This window comes from Bombus flavifrons, chromosome 16 (assembly GCF_040668555.2).
Source record: "Bombus flavifrons isolate JBK064 chromosome 16, iyBomFlav1_principal, whole genome shotgun sequence".
Lineage (NCBI taxonomy): Eukaryota > Metazoa > Arthropoda > Insecta > Hymenoptera > Apidae > Bombus > Bombus flavifrons.
In genome coordinates this window covers 5,253,212-5,271,963 of record NC_138457.1, presented here as the reverse complement: position 1 = coordinate 5,271,963, position 18,752 = coordinate 5,253,212, and the positions used below count along the sequence as shown (strand labels likewise).

The following is an 18,752-nucleotide window of genomic DNA, read 5'->3' as shown; positions in this document are numbered from 1 at the left end:
CAAGGTGTGTTCGACATACATAAACCATACGATAGTCTGTAGAAAACGTATCCATAACGACCGACTAGTCACAACATGTGTATCGGAAAAAATTCACGCGTGATCAGTCACCGGTACCGATTTCCTGTCGATAATTCTCCCATGATTACTCCAACTAAAATCCTCAATAAATTCTATGTCTAATTGTTAAGTGTAGCACCACCTTTCAAAACGGCATTTGGATTTTCGAGAGTAAGAATATAATTTTCTACTTGTTTATTAAAAAGTAAAGTTATTTTAATTGGCATTAAAGTTCAAATGATTCGAAGTTGTTTTATTGCGTAATTATGTTACAGTAATGATCATATCCGGTCTTTGTTCCAGGGGACCTATTCTGTTGAACAGTATGTATCTAGTTACTATTCGTTGACAAGCAGTATTATATGATGAAAGTAATTTTGCGCTGAAATTATCTCGACGATGTGACATCACACTGTGATATATAGAAAGATAATGATAATATGTATTGCTTTGACCTTGGAAAAATATCCATCCTTTTTAATTGCACATATATTAATAATTTTTACTGTACACAGAATATATTTAATTAGAAGTGATTAATAATTACTTTAAATTCTATTGCGTTGTTGTATTATCGCATTGCTAACACATATTTAAGTATAAATAAAGTAAAATATAAAATTCCAATGCGCACTTACTCAAGATCAAGAATTTGAATTGATTTTACCGACATAGAAACAGATGATAAGTTATCGATTGGCCGAAATTATGCTTACCACCTATCGGTAACTATCATATTGTTAAATTTTTTGAAATTTTATTAATTATAAATTTCTTTAAATACGATGTTTTCATACCAAATTATTTTGTATATTGAGGAACGTAGTTTTAAAACAAACTATTTAGTAAATATATTATTAAAAAACGGAAATATCAAGGGAATATTCTAGAATAGTAAATGCCATGTGTTGTGTCTATCCACCAATCCGAAGAAGACATTTGGACCAAGTTCCAGCCGGCTTGTATCCCATTGGTCGACGTGTATTGCGTGGGTTCATTTTATTGGTGGATTACTACAGTCACCTTTTAGTATATCAAAGCGTCGCGGGTCAGATTATGTGACAGTCGGCATAAAACAGCGGATCAAGGTGTTTGAATTGAATCTAAAGACATACTTTCCTTCCTACCATTATTTGTAAATCTTTCACGGCAACAATGAAAAAGGCGTTATTATTATTATCGATCCTGTTTTTTGCAGCAGGTAAGTTTAATAAAAAGTGTGTAATCAAAAGAAGAAAAAACGATGTTAGAATGCTCCCGTTAATCGAGCAAGAGCATCAACATACATTTTTGTTATCTAGGATTCGTTAAGGCAGAGAGTTTGGTTGAGGAGGATGTGGGAACAGTGGAAAATGATTTGGGTGCTAGCCGCGAAGGATCTCGTACAGGTGAAATACTTCTTCCATTCTGGTTTTTCTTCTGTCGTCATCTACATCGACGGATTAATCATTCATGATAACTATGATATAAAACAGATGCACACTATTACGCATAAGTATTTGGACACTTCCAAATTATTTCAAATATTCTTCAAAAAAGGCTCTTTGATTTCATTTTTACATCTAATCTTATCTAAGGCAGCCATATACAGTTAGTAGATACATACTGATAAGGACAATAGTTTGATACTAATTAATATAAATAAAAAAGTAATAACTGAAAATGGATGAAACTTGCTTCTATAAAAACACCCAAGTTAAGTGACTTTAAGTATATCTGTTTAATTAAGATCTTACAATGATTTTATAAAATGCCAAAAGATCAGTGTTTTGATTAGATCCCATTAAGTCCAAATATTTTTGCATTGTAGTGTACATATGGAATCTTTATCTGATAACTTTGACTATGAGACATATGTCTTTTTTCCTTACATTTGGGGTTAAAAATAACTTTCTGCAAGTTCTATAATATTCTGCGATGGATGGAATTTGGTTTAATAAGAAAATACATTTTGCAGATAATGAGGTAGTTCAAAGAGAGGAGGAAGCAATCAAACTAGATGGATTAAATGTTGCCCAGATAAAAGAACTTAGAGAAAAAGCTGAGAAATTCACCTTCCAAACTGAGGTCAATCGTATGATGAGACTCATTATAAACTCTTTGTATCGTAACAAAGATATTTTCTTGAGGGAGTTGATATCTAATGCATCTGATGCATTAGACAAAATCAGACTACTCTCGCTCACTGATAAAAATGTCTTGGATACCAATCCAGAGCTAGCAATTAGGATAAAGTCTGATAAAGAGAACAAGATATTGAGCATAACTGACTCTGGTATTGGTATGACCAAGAATGAATTAATCAACAATCTTGGAACTATCGCAAAGTCAGGAACTGCTGAATTCTTAGGAAAAATGCAGGATACTTCGAATGCTCAGGATTTGAACGATATGATTGGTCAATTTGGAGTTGGTTTCTATTCTGCTTTTCTTGTCTCCCATACAGTAGTAGTTACCTCTAAGCATAATGATGACAAACAACATATCTGGCAATCTGATAGCAGCAGCTACAGTATTGTAGACGACCCTAGGGGAGACACATTGAAGAGAGGAACTACAGTTAGGTGAATAAAATGATATTTTTTACATTTTGTTTTTACGAAATTCGTGAAATTAGTTTCAACTGCTTTGTAATTACAGCTTGCATTTGAAAGATGAAGCATTAGATTTCTTAGAAGAGGATACCATTAAAAATCTCGTAAAGAGATACTCGCAATTCATCAATTTCCCCATTTACCTTTGGAGTAGTAAGGTCGTCCAAGTAGATGAAGATGATGTGGAAGAAAGCACCCCTTCTAAAGAAGATGAAAGCAAGAAAGAAGAGTCTGTTGAAGACAAAGTAGATGAGGAGGAGGATGCAAAAGTTGAAGATGCAGAGGAGGAGAAAAAAACAAAAAAGGTTGATAAGACTATTTGGGACTGGGAACTATTAAATGATTCCAAACCCATATGGTCTTTGAAACCATCTGAAGTTGAAGACAAAGACTATAATGACTTCTATAAGGCACTAACAAAGGATACTCAGGACCCTCTAGCAAAGATCCATTTTGTAGCAGAGGGTGAAGTCACCTTTAAGTCGCTTCTTTTCATTCCTAAAGTTCAGCCAAGTGACAGCTTTAATCGTTACGGCACTAAAGCGGACAATATTAAGTTGTATGTCAGGAGAGTTTTCATCACAGATAAATTTACAGACATGATGCCCAACTATTTGTCCTTTATTCGTGGTATCGTTGATAGTGATGACTTGCCATTGAACGTCTCACGTGAAAACTTGCAGCAACACAAACTCATTAAAGTAATCAAGAAGAAGCTGATTCGAAAAGTGCTGGATATGATAAAAAAAATTCCTAAGGGAGATTATGAAAAATTCTGGAAAGAGTACAGTACCAACATCAAACTAGGCGTGATCGAAGATGCTCAGAACAGGGCCAGATTATCCAAGCTTCTGCTATTCCAATCCTCTACACAGAAAGGTGTGACGTCATTGTCGGAGTACGTGTCCCGAATGAAGTCCAGTCAACAGTATATTTACTACATCGCTGGCTCTTCCGAAGAGGAAGTGAAAAAATCTCCATTTGTGGAGAGACTGGATAAGAAAGGTTATGAGGTTCTATACCTTACCGAAGCAGTCGATGAGTATGCTATTTCTGCCCTCCCTGAATTCGACGGTAAGAAGTTCCAGAATGTAGCTAAAGAAGGTTTCTCGCTTGACGAGGGGAAGAAAGCCAAGGAAAGGATGGAACAGTTGAAAACCACATTTGAACCTCTGGTCAAATGGTTAAATGATGTTCTGAAGGATCATATCAGCAAGGCTCAGGTGTCTGAACGTCTCACGGACTCCCCGTGTGCATTAGTTGCTAGTATGTTTGGGTGGACAGGTAACATGGAGAGATTGGCCATTTCAAATGCTCATCAGAAGACTGACGATCCCCAGAAGACGTACTACTTAAACCAGAAGAAGACTCTGGAAATTAATCCGAGGCATCCACTTATTAGGGAACTTCTGCATAGAGTTGAAGTTGATAGCACTGATCAGACAGCGAAAGATATCGCATTAATGATGTTCAAAACGGCTACCCTTCGATCAGGGTACATGCTTAGAGAAACTGCCAGTTTTGCCGATAGCGTAGAGCAACTGATGAGGAAGACCTTGGGTATTTCTTTAGACGAAGTTCCTGAAGAAGAAGAGCTACAGGAAGAAGAATCTGGATCGACAGAGAAGCAGGAGTCGGAGAAAGTCGCAGATATAGATGCCGATGAGGATGAACAAGACGAAGAGAAACATGACGAATTATAATCGAAAATTGTATCACATTAGATTATAATTTTCTAGTTGTATGGCTATACAATGTATAGTGAATTATCATTGAAGATGCAACTGTGTTGTTGCGAGTAAAGATGGACTATTGTACAGAGGAGAAAAAAGTATGATAGCTATATCCTTTGATGACACTCTGCAGCATTTCATACTGTTTTTTGTAATCCAATACCATTGCAACAGCGTATCAAAGGATATGATAATTATTTAAAGGTGAAAAAAGGAGATTTATCGCTCATTAAGTTTGTCGTTATAATAATATGTAATCTCATAAGTTCCATTTTTGGTAAAAAAACAATTTTCATAATTTATTTCGTTTGATCTTCCACCTTTTTATATAAGTAAAGCGAAAAGAATTACTGACTGAACCCAATAAATATATATATATATAGTATGTTTGTGATGCGAATGAATGTATTTGTATAAAGGATATTTAAAAAAAGATTATTGTGATATTGTTCATGCCTCCGTTCCTTTATACGAAAATCATTACCGATCGATTTTGTTCTTTTTATGAAATTTACGATTTTCCATCAATCAAAGATAATTATAACCTTTTAATTATAATCTATCTATCTAAGATATCGAAAATTTTGTTCAATTATCAATTTTTCGAGTTTCTTTTACAATTGTTAAGTTTGTTTTTGCTTTTTTAAAAAGTTTGATTAAGTTCATTAAAAAAAATGGACCAGAAACCGCATTTTCAACACGTTGGAAAAAGTATACTGGTAATTACTTCAAGGGTATTATCTAGCTAATGAAAGAAAATCTTTAAACAAAATAATTTACAGACGAAACCAATTGTCAAAAGTTTTACAATTTCTAAATGTGTGAAACAAAATCTCGTTGGAAAGCGCCATTTATTATATAATAATTAAATACAGGGTCTTCCATATGTCACTTTCCCATACAAAAGTTGTATAATATTTTTTTATTATATATTTTTAAATTTTTGTTTCAGATTTGTAAAAATTGTTTTTTGAAAATTTATAAAATTTAAGAATTCACAACAGTGCAACGAGTAAATATAATTGAATTTTATTTTCAAAAACAGTTTTTCTAACGCTGTTTTAGTGAGATGTGGTTTTTTTCGCCTTAATGAATATGTTTTAATAAACAGAATACCATATTTTGGGATACTAAAAACCCAAAGGTTAGATTATATATTTATCAACATGAATCGTATCCACAAAAATTAAAGTTTGGTGTGACGTTATGTCGTAAAGAGTAATTTTACTTTTTTTTTTAGGACTTACTCGTTGCTGCGTTGTGAATTTTTCCATTATAACTTTAAAAAAAACAAACTAAAAATTTGGAACAAAAATTAAAAAATATGCAGTAAAAATAAAGTTATACAACTTTTAAATGGTTTAAAGTGACTTATGGTCCACCCTATATTTATACAATGATTTTTGCAATTGAAAGAGGGGGAGAAAATCTTACTGATTTTCGTTAGTTTCTTATTGTATTGTAAAGTACAATGAGTTATATGCTAATATTGTAGCCTTTCTCAAGATAATTTCTGTTTCCCTGATGAGTTCGTATTTTCAAAACAATGTTAAGTTATTCATTTCCGGTAAACGCGATGGATTCCGGTCGGCAAGCCAATGATGGAGTCGATTCCCATGGAACCAGGACAAACAACGTAGATATCCGAGCGCGGCCGAGCGCTCATTTCCGTTTTCGAATCCGACGTCACCTACTCTCAAAGCCCGTGTGTTTTGTGTTTCTTTGGGGCCACGATGATTATCGCTAATTTAACGTAAGTATTGTCACGTTTCAGATCACGATCGTTTAAATGGTATCAACAAGAATTCGCATGGTATCGTTCGTATAGGAAAACTGGTCACGAAACCGCGCGAATTCCTTGCGTAAGTTTTGCACAACGAACGAAGACTCTCGCCATGCCGGTCTATAAAGCCCCTCTTTCTCGAGCACGTTCAATTAAGCGAGAAATGATGGTGAAAATCATAGCTGGCTATCGTTTGTTAGTGTCGCAACGATCGTCTTGGACCAAATCGATCGACTTAACCGGGGAAAGAAAACTGGACGAGACGGATGGTCACATATAAACAAAATAAATGGCGTCGGCATACTTGTATTCCTGAATATGACAAATTTTTACTTCTCGAGTGTTTTCCTTGATTAAGGGTCACGATCTTGATATTCCTTTTCTCGAATCGGAATAAAATTTAATGTATGAATTCGAAGATTTCTCTGTGGCAATTTCACCAGCCAATACAATCGTTAATCATTGTTTGACTTGTTTTTTGAATTTGCATTTTTTTAAAAGGAAATGTCCCTGTTCCAGCATGTGTGCAGTCTGATATTATAAATAAAATAAATTTTAGAAACTGTATTCCTGGTAGCTTTCGAACAATTTGTTTTTTAGGCCTAAGAATATCATAGAAAGCGGTACTTAGTAGGTGCAAGTAATGAATGATGTTTATTTTCCAGGTTGAAATTATTGAAACTCAAATTAGATTTCTTCGTATCATAAAAATATCCAAAATCGAAAGATAAAAAAATTATTTACTCGTCTAACAAATTAAAGAAGAAAACAAAGAAAAACATAACATTACGTGATTAATCAACCAAGCTTAGTTAATAACTGTAAGTCACTAAGAGAATCTTGAACAAAATGGGCATTCAAGATTTGCAAGTCTTTTTGGATAGCAATTATGTACAAGGTGGATCTGTACCCGTGGATCTGTTAAAAATAGCACGTACCATTACGCAAAGACAACATAATCGCGTTGGTAAAGCACAACAGTTACATTCTGGAAAATTAAGACTAGTCCTTGATGGAGAGTGCTGCTTAGATAGATTATATGGAGGATACTTCTCAGGTATATATAAATCCTCTCTATACAATTGTTATTACATTAAGTAAAGTACTCAGTAAAATAATTTCTCATACAGATTGGGCTTGTGGAGGACAGTGGAATAGAATGTTGCAATTTTTAGCTGTTCTTATACAAGCAACAGAAATGTCAGGTTTAGAATTAGCTGTATTCTTTAATGGATGTTTCGAATCTCCTAGACGTGCTGACTGGGTTCTAAATCAATTACAAGTACGAATTAAAGTAAATAATGTAAGTGATAGCTTATTGAAACGTTTAAAACATTTTGTCAAAATTCATATAATTTAAGACTATCTTTTCAGGTGTTAAAACATATTTCAACCAAGGGAACTCCACCACCGAAAATTTGGTGGACCCCACCAGTTTGTTTAAGGACTAGTCTACGTATGGCCTTGCGGCATTTAAATGTTACAGTACTATGTAGCATGGATGATCATCATCAAGAAGTAATTGCATATTGTCGAGAGAACAGTTTTAACGGCTTAATTGCTGACGATGCGGAATATGCTTCGTTCGATCCTCCACGATATTTCTCGTCTGAACAGTTAAAACTTACTTACAAAGGCTCTCTCGACACCAAGGAGTACATTCTTCCGGAACTTTTAAAAGCTTTGAACATCCCTTCTGATAGATTATGCTTGCTAGCCGCGTTACTTGGAAATTATATTTTAACTGAGCAAGACTTAACCGATTTTTATAAGAAACTGAATGTTAATACTAACCTGAACAAAGTAAACGTCGAAAACACGATTAAAACGATTGCTAATTTTGTTCGGGATTTACCATCTGTCGAATTAGACGTAGTTTCGCAGAAGGTTTTTGGATCTTTGTCAGATCCGAGGTGTTCGAAATTGAGGCAATCAGTTCAGTACTATATAAATGGAACTAAAGACGGATTTTTGCATTATAAACCAGTAAAACCAAATAGAGGTATATTCTTACTTCAATTTACAACTCAATGTAACACTGTTGGCCATAGTTATTTAGGACGCCTATTCGTTGTAACTATCGAAAGATCTATCTAATAAATTCTATTTTATTTAGTATTTTACACAATGAAACACATAATTTTAAACAAATGAAATAATAGATTTATAATATACTATCTAGAAAAAGAAAGCAGTAAAAGGCATGCAATTTGTACTAAATATCAGTTGGTGTCCTAATATTTATGCCTGGCAGTGTATTTTTACTACTATATTTTAATCTTAATAAATTAATTACTTCAGTACACAAGTTGGACTCGAAGCAAAGCGTGCAACAGTCAAATTTATCCGAAACGCCGTCAACATCGGAAGCCGATTCGAATTTAGAAACTTCAAGATTCGCGTCCGAAACTGTAGAAAGCGAACGCGAGAGTTTAAACGCATATAAGCAAGCTACCGCAAATGCAAAGTCCGCGCCACAAATTGTGATAGATCCACCGGGTATCCAGGGCCATGGAGACGATAATATTAGGACAGAGGAAGAACAAAACAATGGACACGCTATAAATGGTACACACAATCTTCTAATTAGTTCGTCCAGTTCGAGCAGTAGTTCTTCCGCTACGTCTCCATCTCACGCGACAGCTGATTCGTCGAAACAAGCGGAGAAAACGATGACTATTCCCAGCACGGTACCAGAAGTGATGCGTACTGCATCTGAACGACATCAAAAAGGCTTAATGTCTCCTCATATTTATCAAATTCTCATTGCCGGAGAGATCAAACTGCCCGTTCTTCTCGAAGACGAAAATCACCGCGAATTTCCGTCGATCCACCTTATTTATAGACCCGTCAGGCAAATGGTATACGCGATACTATTCAATCTTCATCACCGAATGTATTTAGCTGCTAAGAGTAAAGAGAAGGGAGGTAGGTAAATTAATTCTTTTTGGAAATACTTTGAAATGGATTGAATATGTACTAAATTATTTTGAATTAATAGATAGTGAAAAAATTGAAGTCCCAGATGTTGTAATAAAGGAGTGGGTATGGTCCAAATCGAATCCATATTTGACTCCAGAACCTGTAAAGGCAGAACAAATTGGTTGGGGCGTTCCTACGATTCAACGTTTATGGTTTGGGTATGTAATTATTTTGTGCCATAATTATCATGTTCACAGTCTGGTATCTCATATATGAGTCAGAATATTCTCGACCTACCCGTCGGTTGACCCGATCGTGGTTCAGGAGCGTCTGACATTAAAAAAGATGTGACTCTTGATATAGGGACATTTTGTGTTTAAATTTTTATAATTAATTAATATTAATTATATAAATAATTAAATTATGAATGTTTTATATACAAGGAATAATTTGATTGAATACCATAATTAATTTAACAGAAGTTATTGGGAAAACAAGAATTGTTATAGCTTATATTTTTATGTGTGCTGTTTCTTTAAGCAGCTAATGCAAAGTATATGCATATCGTTTTCTGGGATGTACGGGAAGGAAGTACGTTTTCGGCTTGGACTGTAAACGTGTTATTTTTATTGGAGGATGAGAAGGGAAGTCTACACGGAATTTTCATTTGCAGCACGGGCATAGATGACAAACGTCGTCGTTTACGAGGATTCCTGACTTGTATGAAATCAGATACACCACTTATGTTAAACACTTCCTATGTTCCGCAACACCTTTTAGTCATGGCTTGTGTATTAAGGTAACTTATGATTCTTCTTTCTGTGAAAATTTTTTTTTATTAATCTACTATTCTATAGTACATTTAATTTTATTACAGATATATTATGTCGTTTTCGGATAAAATAAAGGTTCTACGTCGTTGGGAATTAGACGCTTTTATTGCACAAGCATTTTCGCCAGAGCTTATGAACGCTCAGTATTTACAAGATCTCCAGGTAACTTGAATAATTTTTTACTAAGTTAATGATAAAAATTATATATTATCTTGAACTTCTTTATATAGCTTCCTTTAGTAACGTCACGCGGAGTCCAATTAGCTACTTTATTCATGGCTGGTGTTGAAACTGCTCTCTTAGCTAACGATGCCTGTGGTGCACCGATTCCATGGTTAATGTGCTGCCCGTGGTTATATTTTGATGGAAAACTATTCCACCATACATTGGCTCGTGCTAGGATTGCGAAGAACTTACTAGAACTCTGTGGTGGTCACATAGATCGTATCGTGAAAGTCGAACGGATGAAAAAAGCTATTTTAGAGGGTACCAACGTTATTTTCGCTCGGGCACCTCCAGTTGGCCCAGGTATATCTTTCAATAAATGCTATCAATTTCTTAAACCTTAGAAGCTATCATGGCTCAGTGATAAAACACTTGTCTTATAAGCAAGTGTCTTAAGTTCAAATCCTCAGTTTGTCGTTTTTTCCCTTCCAACAACCTTAGCATACCGTGTACATATTTAATGGTATGTTTTCAGAATGGAAGGAAAGAAATATACAGCTGTATTGCTTCGTGGATTTAATATGTCTCGACTTTGTCTGCGAATCTCAAAGCTGTTACATAATTCTTTTATTTACTATGTATTAATTTAATATTTTTCCTTTTACCCAATCATTTTTTTTAAATAGGTATTCGCATGTCAGTACCACAGAATATTCTGGCCGCCGGATGTACAATTAACGACGGCTTAATGCGCGGGAGAGGTAACGGAACTATGCCTCAACGTGGATTAATGCGTCGCCCTATACCTTCCCGTGGTGGACAGTTAGAAATTGCCGGGGTTGTTGTTGGACAATGGGGTCCAAATTATGGACAACCTGGCCGCTTACCTCAGCCTCTACAGGGACATCCTCGCGGGCGGCTCCCGCCACAGGTAGGTAGTATCCTTCTGCACAGTTTGCACAGAGTAAGAGAAAAGTAAGATAACATTTTAATGTGTGAGAGAAAACTATCGGAAATGATAAACCTCTGTTGTGTAGTGGCAACATTGATCTATAATAAATGAATTGATATAACATAATATTATCACTATTCTAAGTTTTTGATTGCTTTACTTTTGCGTTACCTTGTGCTTTTCAAATAAAAAAGACAGCAATTATACTTCATAATTAATCTTCAAGAAAATTGGAGCTATCCAGTGTAACGTTTTAAGATGTATGTTTTAGGTGACTTCAATTGGTGGTCTCAAATATGGTCTCCCTCGTGGTTTCACCCCCATGGGCCGGCCCACGTTCCAAACTCGAGGGAACAACCGTACACAAATCGCAGGTCGTGGAAAAAAAACGCAGATGAAGGTAGATAGACATCTTTATTATACAACTTATTTGTTCCATTAAAAAAAAGATAGTGAAAGTGAGTTATTGTGTAGATAACTGGTAAAAAGAAAACTCCAGTTAAGAAGAACAAAGAATGCGAAAACAAAAAAGACAGCAGGGGCCGAGGCAATAACGTTGATGGAATAACTGATTATAAGTGAGTTCATTTTATACTCGCATATGCATAAAATAATCATCTTGAACATCTATGAACATGTTTGTTGATATCGCCAGTGACTCGATTCCAAATATGAACACAATAAAAGACGCACTGCCAGTACCAGGCCAATTTGAGGACGCTGTAGAAAACGGCAAAGGAATAGAAAAAGGGCAGGGTGACGCGTCGCTGGTCGCTCCAGTCGCCGCAGAGAATTAGGTATTTATACATCACGTTTATATCGACTTTTAGACACTCCCGGATGTGACTCAAGACTGCAATCAAAAGGATTTTCTTAGAGAAAAAAACAAGTGTGTGTAAACGAGTAATGATGCGCCAATGACATTTGAAAGTTGCATCATAATTATTGCATATGACACAATTACTTTCAATCGTGCAGAAAATTGTTTTTATAAACAAAAAGAAAAAAAGGGGGATTAAAGTTCTTTTTCATGTACGTTTGCTCTTTAAGGAAAAAGAGGGAAGAGAGAGAATGTGAAAAAAGATGTATACACAAAATTGCCTTGAATTTTCGCACAATGAGGATGATGAGGAAGACTTTTCAAATGTTACGCGCAGAATCACTCAACAATGTCTAAAGCTCTGATGGGGCCAAACTATTTAAACTAATGTAGAAGAAAAAAAGCATCGTTAACGCGATGTCAAGATATTGTAAAACCACAAGGATGTAGACCCATTTCCGACGTACACGATACGATGTCCTCACTGCCAAACGTACCATTCAGCGTGTAGGATAAGAGCGAAAACGAACATGATTTAAGAAAAAAGAAGAAAATATTTAAAAAAACAATGAAATCGTGCTTGTGCTAACACGAGCGTGCTTTTAGACTACTACTACTCCGCTCGGATCACCATAAGGATGAACTCGACTGATTAGTGTATGCGTGCGCTAATTTTACTAAGAACGAGAACAAGTCGTCAACTGCTATAAGTATTTAATTCTTAAGAAGTGTGATTATTTTTTTTACAATGAAAATATATATTTTCCGGTATTATATGAAATGCTCGCATTGACAGTCTCAGTACTCTGATCTCTAATAATTGTAGGCACGAGACAGAAATCGCATGCTCTAAGACATCACAGACGGACGAATGGACAAAATTTGGACTGGAGTGTATCACGAATAGTTTTACTGAGTTTTGTAGATAACGCGAGGCAGGATACTGAGACATTCATTAGCAAATGGAGACTGATGCTTTTCATATAGGTAAAATATATATTTATATATGATTTAGATTAGAAATTCCCGATAGATTACATATTATATGTAAGTTGTGAATGATGTGTGCAATAGAGTGCGAGGTGCGTGGAGTCACTGTATGTGAGAGAATTACATAAGCGCGAGAGAATATTGCTTTATTTGTGTGTGTGCTTGCGTGCGTGCGTACGACGTGCGCTCGTGTGTATGTGTGCGTGTGTGTGTGCACGTGCGTGCGTGTGTGTGCACGTGCGTGCGTGTATGGTATGTGTCAGAGAGAAAGAGGGAGAGGGAGAGGGAACATGTTGTAGACGCGTGACTGTGAGAATGACATATAAAGAAACATAAGAAATGTATATAAATGTGGAATGTTAACGCGTGTCCGTTTACGTACACACGCGTGGTACATAAGAAAATGAACGCGCGTGTACGTGAGCGAATTGATATATTTATTTGTTGTTGTGTCGGTGGAGAAACGAATGAATGACTTTTGAACGAATTATAAATTTCCATGTATGATATGTACTCATGGGCACACGGAGGGCTCATTGCGAGAGTAATCGGCTTGAATTTTTATAAAATAGAAAGACGAGGTTCTCTGAAAGAGTTATTCTTGCGGAGGTCTTCCGGTATCGCTTGGAAAATATGCTACACTATGCATTATTCTAATTCTATTACCAGGTTGAATAGTACCTCAGTTAATAACATAAAAAGAAAGCAATAACTAGTTGCGCCATAGAGAAGTATCTATCTTTTATGATTCTATTGAAGAATCTAAATGTCTTTTTCATTTTTATTTCTTCTTCCTCTTATTCCGGATAAACATTTTAGGTATTGTTGCCTTTTGTAGCATATTTTCGAAAGCATATGTGTCCCTCCTTTAATTGTACATACGAATAATTTAGAAACAACAGCGTAAGGTTGGTGTACATAAAAGAGGAGTCTGGTGGCTTTGCGCTTTTGTCGCGCGAAGAACCAGTTTAAATTAGGAGATCATCATGTTGAAAGAAGAAGATGAAAAATACTATTTATGTGTAGAATAGTCGAAAAGACGTTCTACCAAAGATCATTGGAGTTTGAAGGGTAAGGTGGGTTCTTTTATCAGTAAAGTATGATAATACACATATGACAGAGATACAAGACAGCACGACAGAACACGATTATTTATGGAATGGAATGAAAACATAAACAGAAAGAGTAGGTAAAAATGGCGTGAAGAAAGGATATGCGTCTAAAATGCAGAGGTAATTTAAATTGAGTAAAAGAGCGAACGAAAGCGAGAGAGAAAGCGATTGTGAGAGAGAAAACCATTTATTGAGATAATATAATGAGAGATAAGATAAAAATGTTATATTTTTGTAGATTTGTTATCGCGTAAAAAAATGCATTAAGACAATGAGAAACTTTATATAATTTGAGCGACGGTTGAATTGAGCCTGTGAGAATTAAAGCGAATGACTAAGATCATAGGAAGAAAGTGTATTGTACAGAGAATGAAAAAGAGATTTAAAGGAAAAAAAGCATAGAGGAAAAAATGAAAAAGTGCTTTAGAAGAGACGATAGTATATTGAACATGTTTGACATCCGTGATTTAATAGAAAATCTCATTAATTCTTCTGTGTCTCCGAAGCTCTCAAGTTCTGAGTTGCTTGCAAACAAAGAAAAAAGCTAAAAAACAAAAAAATATAAAACGTGAAAAATAGGAAGGATATTTAAAAAAAAGAAGAAACTAAATGTCAGCTTCAATATAAGCTATACCAGTGTATGCATATAATAAACAGTTTTCTCAACGCGATTTGAAAAATAGGCTGAAGATTACAAAAAGAAATAATGAAACGAAATAAAAAGTCAAATGCCGTAATGAACGGAATTGTGTAAATTAAAAAAAGCAGAAATGAATATCATTTGATTATCAATTAATAACACGCATTCACACCATCCATTATTTTCCGAGTACGGTATATAATATATAAAATGTGCACCGACGTATAAAAAAAAAAGAAGAAAATGATAGAAAAAAAGATCGCCGTATATCTTTCTTGAATAATTTAAAGTTAAAACGACGCCAATCGCTCATGAACGACTAACCAACGTAATAATGATAATGATAATATTAATAATAATAATAAGGATAATAATGTTAAACTAGAAGCAGAGAGACGTTTCAGATCCGACGGATGAATATTTGAGAGTAAAAATGCCACTTTACGCTTTCGTGTAAAGGTAGATTTTCTTTCTGAGAAATCGATCATCCTGATATATGCAAACCGGAGATTACAAAATATGTAATAAAACAAAGTAAAAAATGAAATGATAAAAAAGACATAATATATATATAACTATATGTATAAAACATGATGGTACACAAACACAATCAGTTGCTGCTGCACTGATATGAGGTAACGCAATAAACATAAGAAGTGAAATAATTTAAATATACTAAATATTGAAGCGAAAGCAAGCAAAACCACGATACGGAATATAAACGAAAAAATGAAAAAACGGAAAAGAGAAAAAATAAAGGATAAATAAAAGGAAGCAAATATATATGAAATCCATATTATTGAAAAAGAAAACAATACAACAGAGCAGAAGTACCGCAAAAATAACAAAATATAATATGTAATGCAAAAGAAAGAAGTGGAAACTTGCGTAAAAACGGCGAATAAAATGATCGACGTAAAAAGAACAGGTGCGCGCCTGACTCGTGCCTGCTTTTTCGTTGTAATATGTAGTAAATGAAAAAAGATGAACACGCAAAATATAGGGGCCCACGAAACAACTTTAACGATAGAGGACGTATCCGTGCGAGAATGTGAACACAATAAGCCAACATATAAAACGAATAAACCTCTCTTTGTGTATTTAGGAAAAAAAAGGAAAAATTCCATTTATAAACTCGATCTTCGAACACTGTGTGTCATTGTGGTAAACAGAAAATTAATTATATTTCGAAGTAAGGCACATCTTTAAACTCTTGCTATAAAACAATGATAATGATGATGATATGATGATGATGATGCTGGAATATTGATGATGATAAATGCTTAATAAATGAGAAACAGTCGAACGAGAATGTAAATTAAGCGACTGTATGTATATTGTTTCTCTTTTTTTGTTTTTTTTTTTTTAATCTGTAGAAGAGCACTTTTATTGTAAATGAAAGCGTCAATTTCCAGTGGACTGTTCTCTCTCCTTATTTTCAATCATTATAGCTGTATTTTTATTTGATTAAATTTCGATTTTGTGTCGATACAGCAAGTGACTAAACATTCAAAACAGACATGGTTTATCATGTCTTACATTGTGAAAAAATCATGAAAAACTTTTGCTTCTTCTCTACCTGTTCATTTTTTTATTGTACGTTCTTTTTTTTTATTATTATTACTCTTTCGTTCTTCGTTTGATTTGTAATCATATTGTAGTAAAGCCTTAGGACTTTTTGCGAAAAATCACACATATATATGTATATGTACATAGGGAAAAAATATAACATAAAAATGGAGCGGATCATTTAATTTCAATGATTTGTTTTAAATGATTGCCACAAAAAAAATCAATGAATAATAAGTTTATGTTATTATTTCACTGTATTTCTGATAGAAGCACGCAACCGATAGGCATTAAAAAAAGAAAAAAAACGTTCAACGTTTTCTTCTGATTTCTTTTCTTCTAATGTATGCTATACTCATAGCTTCGTGTTAATAGAACATCAGGATTTTCGATAGCAACGCAATGAAAAAAAGATTACAATACAGAGTGCCTTCGATGGAAGATCAAAAAAGGCAAGAATGAAGGTGATACTGAGTTGCTATGACAATGCTCGATACATAAATTTTAAGTTTCTCTTTTTACCATAGTTTTTCGCTTGCATACCCTATTAACAAGATATATTAAAAGTACGGTAGCAAATACAGTAAATAAAAAAAAGTATTAATAAGGTAAAAAACCAAAAAAAGATGAAGTAACGAATTAAACACTTATCAATGTAGCTGCAAATGTATGTGGGCCCCGTCTTTATATATTCTTATTAAATATTACATAACGTATATTCTGCTATTATTTTTCATAGCTAAAGGAAGCAACAAGAACAATGAAAAAACAATAAGATGATTAAAATACCAAGCGTACACAGAGGGTAATCATTGTATGTTACAATTTATAATCATTGTATGTTTAATTTTTTTTTCTGTTTTACTCTCTTTTTGTTTTTCTACTGCGTAAGAAGACGAGGTAGTCGATGATTAAGTGTATAGCGCATGACATGATAGAGCAATATTTTGCGAATAAAATGAGGAAAACATTCAGAAAGAATACTTTACGTTTATCCAGACAAAGATGAAAAGAAAACGAGTAAAATTGTACATGCGCTATGATCTTTTGCCGATGGTCGCGTTATTTTCAACCTATATGGGTCGCTAGGTGATTACCACATTATTTGCAACAGTAGAAAAATCCTAATTAAATGTAATATATTTATAGTCCTTTTCAAATTGTTATTTGTTGGTATGACAGTGTTCAAACTATTGCAGCATAATGATTTAACTGATCTATATAGAAAAGAATTAAGTGAATATTATTTATATGCATTTGCTATAGAAGTTGGAAACAGAATGGTGTGCAAGATTTCTGTATGCAAAAGCAGCATGCTGTATTAGTTGGTAATTTATAGATGTGTTTATGGTATTGACAGTATTGCCTAGCCGACTCATTTAGTTGTTGTATTTCTCTATAATACACAGTCAAATCGATGTATTCTTGTTGGATTATTCCATCTTGTAAATTATTGTTGTAACATATACCCCATTCATGTCTAGTGTCAAGCAGAGCTGATTCTATGCTTTTGCTAATTGGAAAACCAGAACAAATAAGTTTTCAAACAAAAAAAAAAAAAAAATAAGGAAAAGAAGGAAATGAAAACAAAGCGCAGATATTTAATTAACCATTCGTATATTTAAAAAGAAATGGAACAAGTTAAAGATTTTCATATTGTTGATTAATTTAGAAACAGGCGTGTGGAAAGTTAATGGCAAATCATAAAAATAAATAAAGGACGGAAGAATCAGTGCTGGCGAAAACACAAGGCAACCAAAAATTATTATAAAGCTAAAAAAAGTCACATTTAAAGTACTTTTAAAGCGGATACATATTTGGAAAGTAGGAGGTAATCATTGTATAAATGTAGTGGCAACTCTATAATACTACAAAACAAAAAAAAATCAATATATTCAACAATTATTCGAAATACTAAATGCAAAATGCACTTTAATGGATGTTGTAACAATTTAGAGTATTCAAATTGCATCGACATTTTACTGTAAATCTGTTTTTTGGAACACGACTGCTCTGCTGGCTGAACAAAGGATATTTTTCTTTCTTAAAGAATAAAAATGAATTGAAAAAATCACTTAAAAAGATAATGATTATATATCGGGAAACAAAGAATGATCTTTTTTTCTTTATTCCAACAAGCAGAGAAGTTTCTCCAATGACAGATATCTTAAGTTTGTTTCTTTTGAAGAAAAAAAAATATATATATTTATCTTCGTTTTTTCTTGTATAAATGCAATTACACGACACACATGCAAAGTAGAGAGAACGGCAATGGTTCATAGAGATTCTCTGTTCATTTGAAGAGGAAAATAATGAAAGCTTTGCAGGACACACTGCACGGTTCGAAATAAAGGAAACAAACTTTCAATGAGGTTTTATAAAGAAAGCTTGTTCGAATGAGAGGTTCTCGGAGATGGTTGGCTGACATTTTCGGAAGTTTAATGATTTATTAAAACGTGTTGTCATGTCTTGAATACAATTAAAAGAACTATAAAAGAAAAGAAAAAGATAATTTTGTGAGTTTATCTTCCATTTTATGTCCATGTTTTTTCGTCACAATGTGTTATTCAGTTTATTCA

General features: G+C 34.0%; 2 protein-coding genes and 1 long non-coding RNA gene across 3 annotated transcripts; all 3 read left to right on the top strand.

Annotated features, from left to right (window-relative positions):
• The first annotated feature begins 119 nt into the window (after positions 1–119).
• On the top strand, positions 120–687 carry LOC138187929 (uncharacterized). Its single transcript, XR_011175291.1, has 2 exons — positions 120–231; positions 364–687. It is a non-coding gene; the product is annotated as an uncharacterized LOC138187929 (long non-coding RNA).
• Positions 688–1,100: 413 nt separating this feature from the next.
• Positions 1,101–4,768, top strand: Gp93 (heat shock protein 90 Gp93). Its single transcript, XM_069129210.1, has 4 exons — positions 1,101–1,261; positions 1,362–1,448; positions 2,018–2,624; positions 2,701–4,768. Exons 1-4 carry the CDS (start codon positions 1,216–1,218, stop codon positions 4,355–4,357), a joined length of 2,397 nt encoding a protein of 798 aa, XP_068985311.1. The 5' UTR covers positions 1,101–1,215; the 3' UTR covers positions 4,358–4,768.
• A 1,242-nt stretch (positions 4,769–6,010) lies between these two features.
• LOC138188483 (constitutive coactivator of PPAR-gamma-like protein 1 homolog) lies at positions 6,011–18,685 on the top strand. The gene is made up of 14 exons (XM_069130293.1): positions 6,011–6,140; positions 6,836–7,227; positions 7,301–7,473; positions 7,545–8,172; positions 8,472–9,098; positions 9,172–9,310; positions 9,766–9,891; positions 9,970–10,087; positions 10,156–10,453; positions 10,777–11,021; positions 11,314–11,442; positions 11,517–11,620; positions 11,698–11,839; positions 12,093–18,685. Exons 2-13 carry the CDS (start codon positions 7,020–7,022, stop codon positions 11,837–11,839), a joined length of 2,937 nt encoding a protein of 978 aa, XP_068986394.1. The 5' UTR covers positions 6,011–6,140; positions 6,836–7,019; the 3' UTR covers positions 12,093–18,685.
• Positions 18,686–18,752: the final 67 nt, after the last annotated feature.